Here is a 13,797-nt window from a genome sequence, read left to right on the forward strand (position 1 = left end):
TGAAGAGGGAAGGGGCTGTAGCAGCGTGTGTGTGCCATGCAGGGAGCCTTTCAATAGCAGGCCAGCCTGCGCCGCACTAAACAAGGTTGGCTCTCAGCTGGGCTGTGGGGGGAGGGGGAGATCAATTGTTGGGACTGGAAGAGCGGAGAGCAGGCTGCTGTGTGCCCAGAGTGAGACCTATGCCAGTGTGGGGCTTGGGGCGGTGGCCCTGGTTGCCCTGCCCTAAGGATGGCCCTGGGCACACCTTTAGGTGGTTTGTAGTGCACCACTATGGTGCACAACCTCTGGTGGAAGCCATTCTCTGGGACGTACATGAGATTGCACAATACCACTATGCAATGTGTTGTGCAATGTGTCAGAGTCTTCTGCCAACACCAGAACTAGTCAGGTGAGAGGCTCCTTTCTTGGCGCAGCATCATTGCACTGTGTCTTTGCTCTAGCACAACTGCGTTATGCTAGCACACCACTACTCTGGATGTAAGCCAGTGTGACTGCCCCGCCCCACCTGCTTAGTGCATATGCAAGAGCCTCAACAGACCATTGTAGAGACTGGGAGATCAGTTGATCTTTCCTCATCTCTATCTCCATTTAGCCCCCTCTCTCTGCTCATTGTAAACTGTAGTGTAAACTGCTTGAGTTTGTAGCTCATGTTAACTGTACTGAGGCAAGGAGGGGTACTGGATGGAGATGCGGAAGTTGCACACATGCCTCCTGGAGGACAAGTCAATCAATGACTACTAGTCTGAGGGCCATAGGAAGGGTGGGCTATAAATGTGTACCCTGGGGTATAAATGTGTCAAATAAATAAATAAATAAAATCCAGTTCAATTAAATAGGCCACCTCCAGCCTCAGGCAAGATGCCTCTAATTATCAGTTGCAGGGGAGCAGCAGCTGGAGAGGGGGCAAGCCCTCACCCCCTGCCTGTGGGCCTCTCGGAGGCATCTGGTGGGCCACTGTGGAAATTAGGACTAGATAGGCCTTGGGCCCGATCCCGCAGGGCTGTTCGTATGTTCTTATGCTTCCTGTAATGGCCAAACCTGCTGGTTGCATCTGTGCTGGAGGGAAATCTGGGATGCACTGACCCTACATAAGCAAATCTGCATCTGTGGGAAGCAAGTGTGTTCATGTTTTATGTTTCATTTATTACTTTCTTTGCAAGACTGAACTCAGCTCACTTCTTATTTAAAGGGCAACTATTAATCTGATCAGCTTTACTCATGCTTTTCCTTTTCCTTCAGATGTGTGCTAGTCACAATGTTAGTTATCCTTCAGATTGTTACATTTCATATGCAACAACTCTTCAGAAATGCTCTTAAACTCTCTCCAGACTTATACTTCCTTAAACCAAATGAAACTCAGCACAAGTTCAAAACCAGTCTCCTCATTCAAAACTCCACTGGTAAGAAGTAAAAAAGGCAACTACGTTTAATTACAATTGATTGCTTTTCAGTCTTTTAAACTCATGATATACAATCGAAAGAAATGATGAAAAGTGTAGTTTGTGATTTAGACTTAAGAGTGATTCATGTAATGAATGGCTCTTGGGTGACGGATGGGGTGATCTGTTCTCTCTAGTAGCTGTAACAAATCCGATGCCCCTGTTCCTTCACAAATTGGCTTAGAGGACATGTTTTTAGTGAATGAATCCAGCCAATTAATTCGTGTTTATCAGTCATCATGTGATTTTGGAATAATTATGGACATAAACACAGTCTTAATGGATCAAACAAACTTCCTATTATTTTAGGATTGCATCCCTGGAAACAGCCAGTAGCACAAGTGCTGGATTATGAACTATGTGGGATATAAATTATGTAAACAAACAACTGGCATCTGCAACAAAATGTTTCAGTGTATTCCTAGGAGAGTGCCCCTATTTCAGGGCTGTAGATATCCTTAAACAACATCCCTGCAGTGCTGCCTGCACTTCATGATGTGTTTGGAGTTTCAGGGAGGAGCGAGGGGGAAAAGGACATTTTTGTTTTGTCCGACTCCCTTTGACCTTCCTTTGCTGTGCTATGTGGTGCTGGAGGGTCAGCCCGAAACGGACTGCAGCCCTAAACCTGTGCATTTGATTGAACTATAGTAGGGTGGGCTGGAGAGAAGAGTGATTATCCATTTCTTTCCTCCGGAACATTCCTGTATAGGGCCTTGAGGTTTTGGTGGGTGTTTTTTTAAAAGTCATGGTATGGATCCTTCTAGCCCTAACCTTTTCCTCTAGGTTACTTACTTTACATTGTTAAGAGACTGAGCAGTCCAATTTTCTTTCTCTCTTGCCCTCAATTTTTCTGTGGTTTTTTACCCCCACCCTAACATTTCATATCTTAACTACTCTCAACCACAGACTTGTGTTAGTTTCACATAGCCAGCCTTCCTTTCGACACCGCCCCTCCCCCGCCACACACCTTTGGAGCAGAAGTAAGAGCTACCCATAGGAAATAGTGGCGAAATCCTGCATTTTGGTTAGTCATGACTAACTTGCCCTGTTGATTTCAATAGGACTTCTGGTGACAATTAGTCAGGATGTCAGCCAGTATCAGATGCTCTAGTATTTTCTTATCTCTATTACATCAAGATTACGTAAGCTCATGGACATTCCGACACTATTTTTGTGTTTCATATTTTTCTTATTTAATCTACAAAATTACAAAGCTTTGCATACCTAGAGAGTCCCTTGAGTATGCAGAATTATATTAGCTTCTTTCAGAACAGTTCATATATTTTCCTAAGTTACTTGAAATGTGGAGTTCTTGGGCAAAGGCTTAATGTTTTGTGACACCGTGATCCATGATCTGGTATCATTCTACATGGTGTGTGGTAACGTGGCTGCATTGCATGGAATATAATATTGTGTATCCACAGTATTTCCAGCAGCTCACCCATCTGGGTACTGATTATACCTCCTTAGCTTCAGCAACATGGTTGTACCATGTGCCTTCAGACCATGCCCTGGGATATACGTATAGAGTTGTGTTTGGAACAGCAGGGAATGGGAATGATCTATATGTACATTGAAGTTAGTGATGTTGGTGATGTTCTCTGAGCTTGGGCTTGGAAAAGAATTACTGGAGCATTGGGAATCCCCTCCCCCAGGGAGGGGTGAACTTCCCAAGGCTCAAGAGTAAGTCACAAAATTTGGAGAGTTCAGAAAGTTCATCCCATCCCAGCCTTCCCATCATATCCCAGTCCTTTACATGCCAGTCTCAACAGCAATGAGGAGTGGGAGAATTAGCAGTGGTGCTATGAGGAGAAGCTCCCCACCTGCTCCCCACCCCCGCATCAAGAAAAGTGGAGGTCCTTCTGTGTAGGACCCAGGAAGCTGTCCCCCTCTCCCTTCCACTTTTGCCTGATTCATTTTTCCGTGGTGTGTTAAAGGCCCTTGGGATTAATCCAGATGCAAGGGCTGCTGCAACTTTGCTCTAGCATGCTGCAGAGAAATCTATCAGAGTGGCAGTGGGAGGGGGAGAGCAAAGCCTCTTCGGTCCAGCAGGGCCAGTACTTTCCCCTTCACTTCTGTTCTCCCACCATGGTGCTGATGCTATTCTTCTGCTGCCCCATTGCCTCTGAGACCAATAAGTAAGTGGAGGAGGCTGGCAGGGAGGGTGGTAGGGAGTGGATGAAGAACTCTCAGCCTCCTGGGTTATCTCAGCCCATGGGCTGAGCTTTCCCCAAATGTTTGGTTTGGTGACAAATTCAGGTAATATTCAAACTACTGCAAGGCAAGTTCTGCGGAGTTTGCTTGTCTCTAAGTGAGGTCCATTTTCATGTCAGAAGTCACTACATTTTAAATATTCTCATTTCATTTTCTTTTCTTTTTTAAACATAGGCTCAAACGTTGACAACATCATCAGCTCTCTTAACAGCCAGAATATACTGACAGAAATATATAATGGCAGTGCCTTAGCTGCCCCCATGGATGCAGCATTAAATGGCAGTACTTATATGTCAGTTGCCCCCCACAGTGCAGCATTTAATATTTCTCATGATGATCAGGTGAGAAGGAGGGCAAGTTGTTTTTAACTACTGGTCCTGTGGGAGCAGAATGAGTTGTAACAGAGTATTGTGTATGAAATAACTATTCCTGTTTGTTGGCTGCTATACCACGGGATGGTACGTCAGCCCAGTAAGGTTGTGTGCACACGTTACACAAACTGCGCAAATGCAAAAATTACACAAGAGTAAGCAAAATACTTTGTTTAACTACATGTTGCATTAAAAAGTACTTCTTTTTGTCTGTCCTAAATCTTGCAGCACTTCGCTTCAATTGATGATCCTAGGTTCTAGTGTTATGAGAGTGGGGGGGGGACTTCTCTCTGTCCGCCTTATCCACACCATCACACTGTTTTATGCACCTCTGTCATGTCCCCCCTTACCTGCCTTCTTTCTGAACTAAAAAGGTCCAAGGGTTGTAGTCTTTCCTCATAGGGTGTTGCCAGAGGCGTAACTAGGGAAAACGGCGCCCGGGGCAAGCACTGAAATTGCGCCCCCGCCGCCGCCCCCCCAGCATACATCTGACTGACACACATGTATTTTTTCCTCACAACAACCCTCTGAAGTTGGCTTGAATCTCAAACAACAGAATTATGATGCAATGATGATACACACTACATTATACTTAGGTTTTTCCTCACAAGCAACAACCCTGTGGAGTTGGCTTGTATCCTTGTATCTCAAACAACAGAATTATGATGCAATGATTGATGATACACACCACATTATACTTAGGTTTTTCCTCACTAGCAAGAGACAGTCTCCAAAGGTCCTGGCATATAACCCCCTCCCCCATTTTTCTTGCCAAACTTTGTGTCTTTAGCAGGATACCACAGGCACTTGTTAAAGCTAACACTGCAGGTTTTTCTGAGATGGAGCTGTTATAGGAGCACTTCAGCGTAAACTGAGATCACAGGGCAAGCTTTCACAGTGCAAAAACGAGCATGCCAGCAAGTAGAACTCATGGTAAAACTCTCTTGAAACACCTTGTAACAATGCACAGGCAGCTATGTTACACTGCTTGAGTCAACTCACACTGCTGTACTACCCAGGCTGTGGGAATTGACTCTCAGTTCCATATACATGCATGCATTTAAGATTGAGTGCCAAAGAATCTTTATGGTCGTTTTTCTTTCTTTTGGGGCAGAGAGAGGAGCGTATAATGCAAACATTAACACCTGTTAGGCATCTGAGAACCATAGTTGGGCAGCTAAATAAAGGCCTGATTCTTTAATATGTTTTTCCCCCCACATGTGGCTTCTGTAGTTTTTGCAACTCATTCAATTTCTCACCCTGACACTTGGTCTGCTGCTTCCACCCGCCCGCCGCCGAATCCTTTCTTCCGTGCGGGTGTCCGTGTGTGTCCTCGTCATCCTGCCTGTGCCTGCTGCAGTGCAGCCCCAGCCCCAGCCCCCAACCCCAGTGCAGCCCCAGTGCAACCCCAGTGCAGCCACAGCCCCAGCCCCCAACCCCAGCAACCACGCTTTCCTCCGCGCCGGCGACCGCGCCACCACGTGCAGGCGAATAGAGGAGGACGGACGCACTGCACTCATGCAGGGCACGCCGGCCGAGTTGCGCATGCGTGCGTCACTGACTAGAGACCCTCTGGCTGGCAAGCCACTAGAGGGCCTCTTTCTGGCTGTTCCAGACTAAGCGAGCGACGGAGCGAGCGAGCCTCAGCCAAGGGCAGGCGCAGTGAGCAGCATGAAAGGCGCCCGCCGCAGCGCCCGCCGCCGCCAAGCCAGGCCACTGACTGGCCGCCAGCAAAGCAATGGGGGGGGGGTGGGCGGTGCGGAAGGGACCGCTCGTGCGGGAGGGGGTGCCGATGCGCTCCCTTGACTGCTGCAACGCTGCTGCACTGAGCAGGAGAAATTTGTATTAATTTTTTTTTAGAAAAAAAATTGGTCATGGCGGCGCCCCCCATGTGACCCAAAAAGATGGCGCCCGGGGCACGTGCCCCCCCTGCCCCCCTATAGTTATGCCTCTGGGTGTTGCTCCAATCCCCTGATCATTTTGGTTGCCCCTTTCTGCAACTTTTCTAGTGCTACAGTATCATTTTTATGGTGCAGTGACCAGAACTGTACAAAGTATTCCAACTGTGGTTGCACCATAGATTTATATAAGGGCATTACTTTATTGGCAGTTTTATTTTTGATTCCTGGCGTGGAATTAACCTTCTTAACAGCTGCTGCACACAGTGAGCTATCCACCACAACCCCAAGATCCTTTTCCTGGTTGGTCACTGCCAGCTTAGACCACCATCAGGATATATGTGTATATTTTGCCCCAGTGTGCAAAACTTTACATTTACTTACCTTGAACTGCATTTGCCATTTTAAAGCCCATTCACTTAGGTAGGAGAGATCCTTTGAGCTCTTCTTAGTCCTGTTTTGTTTTAACCACCTTTGTAATCAGCAAATTTGGCCACCCCCTACTTATTCTTAACTCCAAATAATTTAAAAACAAGTTAAAAAGCACCGCTCCTAATAGATATCCTTGAGGGACACTGGTTTGCGCATCTCTATACTGAGAAAATTGTTCCTTTATTCCTCCTTCCTGCTTTCTGTTTTTTTAACCAGTTACCAAGCCACAAGAGGACAAGTCCTTGTCCTCTTACCCTGTGGCTGCTAAGTTTGCTCAGGAGCCTTTGGTGAAGGACTTTGTCAAAAGCTTTTTGAAAGTCCAAGTATACACTAAGGTCATTCACACAACCCTTGGTGCTGGGGCTGGCTGGTCTCCCCAGCCTTCCCCAATCATGGGCTCAATAAGCCCATGATAATGGGCTTATTCGAGCTCCACTGACAGCTCACCCAGACAAGCAGCACGGTGGTGAGCAGTGTGACAATCAGATCCAGGGGGGTCAGGGAACCGGGCCTCTTGGAATCTCATAATGCTCCATGAGAGCAGTGTGGTACATTGGGGAAGTTGGCACTGGTGGGCCACTCCTTGCTCCCAACTCTATGGTTAGTTTGGCTGCCAGCAGTCCGAAAGGAGCTGCTGGCACCCCTAAGGGCCCACACAACCTGGGCATGAGGTAGCAGGCGCATGCATGTCCTCTTGCCTCACATTTAGCCCAGGTACAAAAGCTGGGCTACTCTGGGGAGGAGTAATGAGATCAAGAGCAATCCCGGCACTTCTGACGACCAGCCCTACCTGTCCTACTCAGGTAGGGCTGGTTGTGAGGCTGACCTCAATCATCTACTGGATCACTGCTATCTTCATGGGCACTTTTAAAAAGGTTTAGGAGGTTATTGAAACAAGACTTACCCTTGAAGAAGTCATGTTGATTCTTCCTCAGCAAGACTTACCCTTCTTTATGCTCGATAATTTTCTCTTTAATAATGCTTTTTATCAACTTACCTGGCATAAGCATTACATTAACTTGTCTGTTGTTACCCAGATCCCCTCCTGATCCCTTTTTAAAAATTGGAGCTACATTGGTCACTCTCCAGTCCTTGGGTACAGAAGCCAGTTTTAGGGACAAGTTACATATTTTTGTTAAGAGATCAGCAGTTTTGCCCTTGAATTTTAAATGAATTTTTGAGCGGATACTAACTGGATCTGACAATTTGTTTGTTTTTGTCACTAAGACAAAAGTCTTAGTGGTTGCTAAGAGTAGACTCTGACTTGACGGCACTTAATCAATCAATCAAGACTTAGAACTTCATCTCTCATCACCTCTCTTTGCCTCAGTTCTTCAGGCCATTTCAGGCACAGATATATGTCCTACATCTTCTGTAGTGAAGACAGATGCAAATAATTCATTCAGTCTCTCTGCAATCTCTTTAGCCTCCTTTAGCACACCTTTAAGTCCCTTGCTGTCTAGCAGTCCACTCAGGACTGGTTTCTTGCTGTTCTTAATTTTTTAGCCATGTTCATTAGAGTCTTCCCCCGTTCTCTTCACTGGGCACAGATTAATGTGCCAATCAGAAGCAGTAGGCAAGGTCTTCCTCTACACTTCTATTGGCCATAAATGGGTGGAATGGATCAGGGAGAAGCTGGCTATGTGAATAAATCAACATTTGAAAAACTGTAATGAAATGCTATCAACCCTAATAAAAAGCAACAATGTGAATGACCCCAATGTACTCTGATTTATGCTTATTTATGCATGTACATGGTTAAACAAGCCTTACATACTCTCATCCTAACTTACACCACTTCTTCCCACAGTAAAGCCCCCAATCTGGGAAACGTTCTGGGTGTTTCTCTTGGAGCATTTCCTGGGATTGTCTTGCCAAGTGCTCTCTCTCCCTCATGATTCTCTTTCCCTGCAACAATGGACTCCATCACACTCCAAACAATGGAATAGAAGAAATAATATTGCCCCTCCTTCTGTGTTACTGCTAATGCTAGTTGCTGCCTGTTGCTTTCTCTCACTCTCCTATTTAACTTAGAAGCTTGTTCACATGGCCAAAGTGGGGTCGGCTGGGGGGAAGGAAGCATCCTACCTGCCTTCCCCCAGATGATCCAAGCCTCTTCTGGACTCTGCTGCTTGCATACCGAAACAATCAATGTGGCTGCGGACTCCCAAAGTGGGGTCAAGAGGAGGAAATCCTCCTGCATCCCACAATGCACTGAGAGGGCAGCAGAGAGGCAGCCCTCTGCAATGTAGCAGTGCCTCTCTTCCTGGCTCTGCTTTCTTTCTGGACTCTCTCAGAAACTGGGCCACCATCTCCCAGGTGGTGGGCATTGAGTTTACAGTCTGATCTACTGATAAGGGTGACTTGATTTGAGTCTTAGAATCTGTGCTCTCTGATGTTCCTTGCAACGGTTGTCAAGAGAAATCAAATGCCTTTTCAAATGAAGGAGATGGCCTGCCTGAGTGGTACTACTTCACTTCATTGTCTTATTTCTGATCAGAGCAGAAGTGGCTCCAAGCACTCACATGATCTAAAGCTGAGGCAGAGGAGCAACAGCATGCACATACCTCTTGCCTGTGGGCTTTCCAGGGGCATCTGATGGGCCACTGTGTGAAACAGGTTGCTGGACTAGATGGACATCCTTGGGCCTGATCCAGCAGGGCTGTTCTTATGTTCTTAGGACAGTGGGCTGTGTGTGTTTTTCTGTTTTACCTCAGTTAAAGCATGGGCCCTAAAGCTGGGCTACCCACTTAGGCAGGTGCTGGATAGGAACATAGGAAGCTGCCATATACTGAGTCAGACCATTGGATAGGAGATGTTCCCATGGCTCCAGGCAACCTTCTGTACCAGGCTTAATCCTCTCCTACTCACAAAAGGCTGGTCATGAGAATGGCCTCTGTGTCTATTTTTTTACTACTTTTTTAAAAGTTTGGCAGGCTCACCAGACTCCACTTCTTACAAAACTAATCCCAAGGAGTCTAGGCACTGGCTGACTGACCAGCATCACTGAGAAGGAACCAAAGGGAACTAATCAGTGGACTTGAGCGGGGCGGGGGGTGAGAGAGAGGGGGGGAGGGGGAGAGAGGGTGGCTTAGTGGCTTTATAGACTTAAAGTTGGGTTCTAACTCTCCTCCAATTGGGTTCCATTCTCACACCCACTTTTCTCAATTAGTACTTTACTTTCACTGCTTTTGTGTTCCTTTCTCCTTGCCAGCCACTCACCAGTTAATCTGTCCCCTTAAGGGAAAGATGGCTGCTTCAGTCTACAACCTTGGTTTATATGGCTAAGGTTACCCATATACTGCCACAGGAGCTTCACTTTGGATAACAAACTGACTCATGCTCTGTTCATTTGCCAGTTTTGATGTTTTATCATCTTGGTCTTCTAACCTTTCTCCTTTCCCCCTCCATTGCTTTCTCTCCCATTTCCTTTTCAGTCTGTGTGAACCACAGTCGGTGGGGTGTTTTACTCCCAAGGGACTTGTTTCAAGACCCAGACTCACGAACAATGTCTGGAAATGCTTGTAAAACCCACACAAGTCTTTAAGGTGGATCTTGCCTCTTTTCTTGCCTCTTTTTCTCTAGTCCGTCCTTCTCACTCTTGACCAGGCTGGCAGCCCTGTACTCCTTTTCAAGTATGAGTGTAACACTTTCCCCCACTGTCGCTGTATTGCCCTACTGCACCAAGTCTCTGTATTAATTACCAATTGCCACTATGAGCTGCTTCAATTCAACCATGGGAGCCATTATTAGTGTGCAACATTTCCTCCAAAAACTGCTCTAAAGAGGGTTTCACTGGCATCATTAGTAGTTCCTGCCCTGTCACTCTCCATTTATTCCATGGTGTGGCTGTCTGCTGTCCCTGCCTCTCCTTTTCCTATGTCTTCCCCATTCAATATTTCCTCACATTTTGCTCTGTTTGCCAATGTGGGCACTTTATGGCTTTAATACTTACATTGCATTGATCATTTTGCTATAAGTATAATGGCTGTATTGTCTTTGAAAATTTGCTGTTTATTTCATTTATGCAAATTTATTATGCTACCGTTGGTGTTTGTTCCTGATAAACTGTTTAATTCAAACATCTTAAACACATCTATTTTGTTTCCCCTCCCTCTGTTTTAATGCACTCTGCCCAATGTCAAAATATCTCTATGCATGTGTTACTTGTGTGTGTGTCAGCAAGCACATGCGATAACAGCCCCCTCCCTATATGTTTCTCAATGTGCTACAAAGACATCTTTATTTAAGCAAATGTTTGATTGCTTTTTTAAACTGCTATGCTGCTTTAAGCATTTACTATGGAAAAGTGGCTTATAAAATTTGTTACTAATTGCATCAACAACAATAATAAATAACGATACATTTCCTATGGTCTTCTGTGGAAGGCAGAAGCACTGTGAGGCTACAAACCTGGCTCAAAGGGAGATGATCTCTTCGCCTTCTCTACATTCTGCAATTCACAGAGAATACAGGAAGGAGGTACTCACCATTGGCCAGGATATTGTGGAGCCCTTCTAATGGCCAATACTTTGAATTCATTCTGGAACCTAATATATGGTGTGTTGGAGATGGAGTTCCAGTGCATCAATCTTTTGCACCAATTATCCTAATGACCACTAGGGACATTGGCAGTAGAGGTAGTTAGTGAGGTCTCCTTACCTGTAGGGTTGCACGTTTTGTATTTTTTCTGTTTTAATTTGTACCAAATCCGAATCAACCCCATTTTGTATTTTGTCCAAAATTAAGCCTTCCGAATCACCTCAGTTTTGTTTTGTATCCGAATAAATCCAAATCCAAATCCGAATTAATTCAGATTAAAAAATGGGTCCCATGGTCAAAAGAGTGGGCGAGGGTTATAGTGCCAAATGAGTGGAAGTTACCACAAAAATTTCAAAGGAATTGGGCAAACTGCTGGTTTTTGGTGAATTTTTGAAGTTTACACATCTTTCAGATTTTCCCCATAGGGTATGATGGAAGTTTCAGGAAAAGTATAGCTTGATGCGGGGGGTGGGGGGTGGGGGTGTCCCAGAGTGGATTGTGGTTGATGGTAGTGCCCAGTTGGTACAAGGAAGCGACAACATTTTTTTCAGAGGAATTTGGCAAAGGGCTGATTTTTAAAGAATTAATGAAGTTACGCATCTTTCAGATTTTCCTCATAGGGTATAATGGAGGTTTCTGCAGTCCCATAACTCCACTTGAAAGAGACATTGGGGTGGCCCAGAGCAAGTTGCGGTGTAGTACACACAGGGTGCCAACCACCCACATGGGTTGCCAACCCATGAAGTACAGGGTTTTGTTGTTCTAGATGTGTTCTGTGAGTAGAGTCTCTAGTAGTATATAAGAGTGGATTCATTGTTTTTCATTAAAAATCTCATTTGCTACCAGAGAATCTAAACACAACACCTCAGAAACAACAAAGCCCAGTACCCCAATGGGTTAGCAATCCAGGGGGGTGGTTGGCACCATCTGTGCACTACACCACCACTCGCTTCGGGCCACCCCAGTGCCACCCATGTGGAGTTATGGGGCTGCTGAAACCTCCATTATTCCCTATGGGGGAAAAAACTTTAAGACACATAAACCTCAAAAATTCCTAAGAAATCAGCCCTTTGCCCTATTTGGAATCTGGGTGCACCAACCCTTGGGGCACTGCCACACAACCCACTGTTTTGCCCCTGAAGCCCCACATAAACAAGTTAAAAGAGTGAAGAGAATGATGAACAACAACACTTAATTTTTTGGCACAGTTATTTAAGAATTTTGTAGCGGTTGTGAGCCTGTCCCAGTGGCACTAGCACAGCAGCACAACCCATTTGTGGATTCAAGCAATCTTTCAATAAAAACACTCCCTCCCCATGGAACAGTGACCACAGGTCATTTGAGATAGCAAGATAGACCAATGAACTGCCTTGGTACTATGGAACAGCTTCAAATGTTCATTTAACTGAAGTGGAGTGAGCCGTAGCCCAAACAAATCAGCATACTGTTCAGAATTGTTGAGATTTATCATCACCACATTTAAGAAAGTGCAAAACCATGGATCATGGTTACAAGAAAGAGAGATGCAACTAAGATTCCTGGGGATGTCAATAGATTGACAGGCGTATTCCCCACCCCCTCCTTTTGTCTCTTGTTGTCCCATGTGGATGACCTGTCCCTGCAATGGCAAAAGTTGTGAACCACTGGCATAGACATCATGCCCCACCAAATTACATTGTGGCCTAAATTACATTAGACTGCTCAACTTGGGCAACAAAACTTAGACACCACTATAACTCATAAAAATCAGAAGAAAAACAGAATAGCTCTTCAAAAGACCCCTGAACAAGTCAAGAGATTCTTTCTAAACCTTTGGAAATAAAAATCTCTGTAATTTCAGAACTTTCCTAACCAGCTTCTCGAAAAGCTTCTCCACACAATTTATCCCATGGCTTTTAGCAAGAGCTTTGGAATTGCATTGAGCTCCCAAAGATATTTGGGTATTTCTGTCTCAAAATGCTGTCTTCCAAATCCCTTTTGCAAGTTCAGTTTGCATTTCAATCACACTGAATACAACACATACTTAACTAAACCATTCATGCTTAACAGATTTTTGCATATCTTATCTTCTGCTAATTATTCAGTGCCTCAACTGGAGTGGAGAGAGTCAGAGAAGTCAATTTCAATTGCAATGCTTTTCCGAAAAACAAAGCATTCGGTCCGAAACAGGGTCATTTCGATTTGGAAACACAAATCTCTGTTTTTTAATTCTTGATTTTGTTTTGCTTACAAAACATCCAAAATTGTCATTTTCAGGCACAAAACGTTTTGTACCTGAATCAAAATGCACAAGCCTACTTACCTGTCCCTGCTTCCCTTTATTATTATTTATTATTATTTATTCAATTTCTATACCGCCCTTCCAAGAATGGCTCAGGGCGGTTTACACAGAGAAATAACAAACAAATAAGATGGAACCCTGTCCCCAAAGGGCTCACAATCTAAAAATAAACATCAGATAGACACCAGCAACAGTCACTGGAGGTACTGTGCTGGGGGTGGACAGGGCCAGTTATTCTCCCTCTGCTAAATAAAGCAAATCACCACATTAAAAGGTGCCTCTTTGCCAAGTTATCAGGGGTACTCTATGACCCCTGCCCTGATTCCTCAGGTACTTCCTGTAGTGAGTCAGTCCTCTTCCTTTCCTCTTAGAGAGAAAATGGAAACATCTCTCTCTCTCCCTCCCTATTCATTATGTAGCGAATAGATAGGATAGGTCTTTCCTATCTCAAATGTACTTCAACAATAGATCAGTTTAGTTTAGACTCTACAGCGATCTCCATGCATGTTACTTAAATAGCTGTAACAACTAAACTCTGCACTCTGTAACTGGAGTGGTAGCTTCCTTGGTGCTTTGCTAAATAATCACAAACCCAAACATGGTGCAGGTGAGCAAGAATT

At 45.0% G+C, this 13,797-nt stretch overlaps 1 protein-coding gene across 8 annotated transcripts in view; it reads left to right on the forward strand.

The window, feature by feature from the left end:
* Nucleotides 1-13,797, forward strand: part of LOC128344093 (cholesterol transporter ABCA5-like) — a 91,037-nt gene that overhangs the window by 43,199 nt on the left and 34,041 nt on the right. For all 8 annotated transcript variants that reach the window (XR_008315669.1, XM_053293585.1, XM_053293584.1 and 5 more), the window contains 2 exons: nucleotides 1,240-1,400; nucleotides 3,828-3,994. Coding sequence is in view for 7 of the 8 variants with exons in the window: in XM_053293585.1 (XP_053149560.1) it covers nucleotides 1,240-1,400; nucleotides 3,828-3,994 (328 nt within the window). In the remaining variant the exon portion in view is untranslated. The remainder of the gene's footprint in view (nucleotides 1-1,239; nucleotides 1,401-3,827; nucleotides 3,995-13,797) is intronic.

Source organism: Hemicordylus capensis, chromosome 2 (assembly GCF_027244095.1).
Source record: "Hemicordylus capensis ecotype Gifberg chromosome 2, rHemCap1.1.pri, whole genome shotgun sequence".
Taxonomy (NCBI): Eukaryota; Metazoa; Chordata; class Lepidosauria; order Squamata; family Cordylidae; genus Hemicordylus; species Hemicordylus capensis.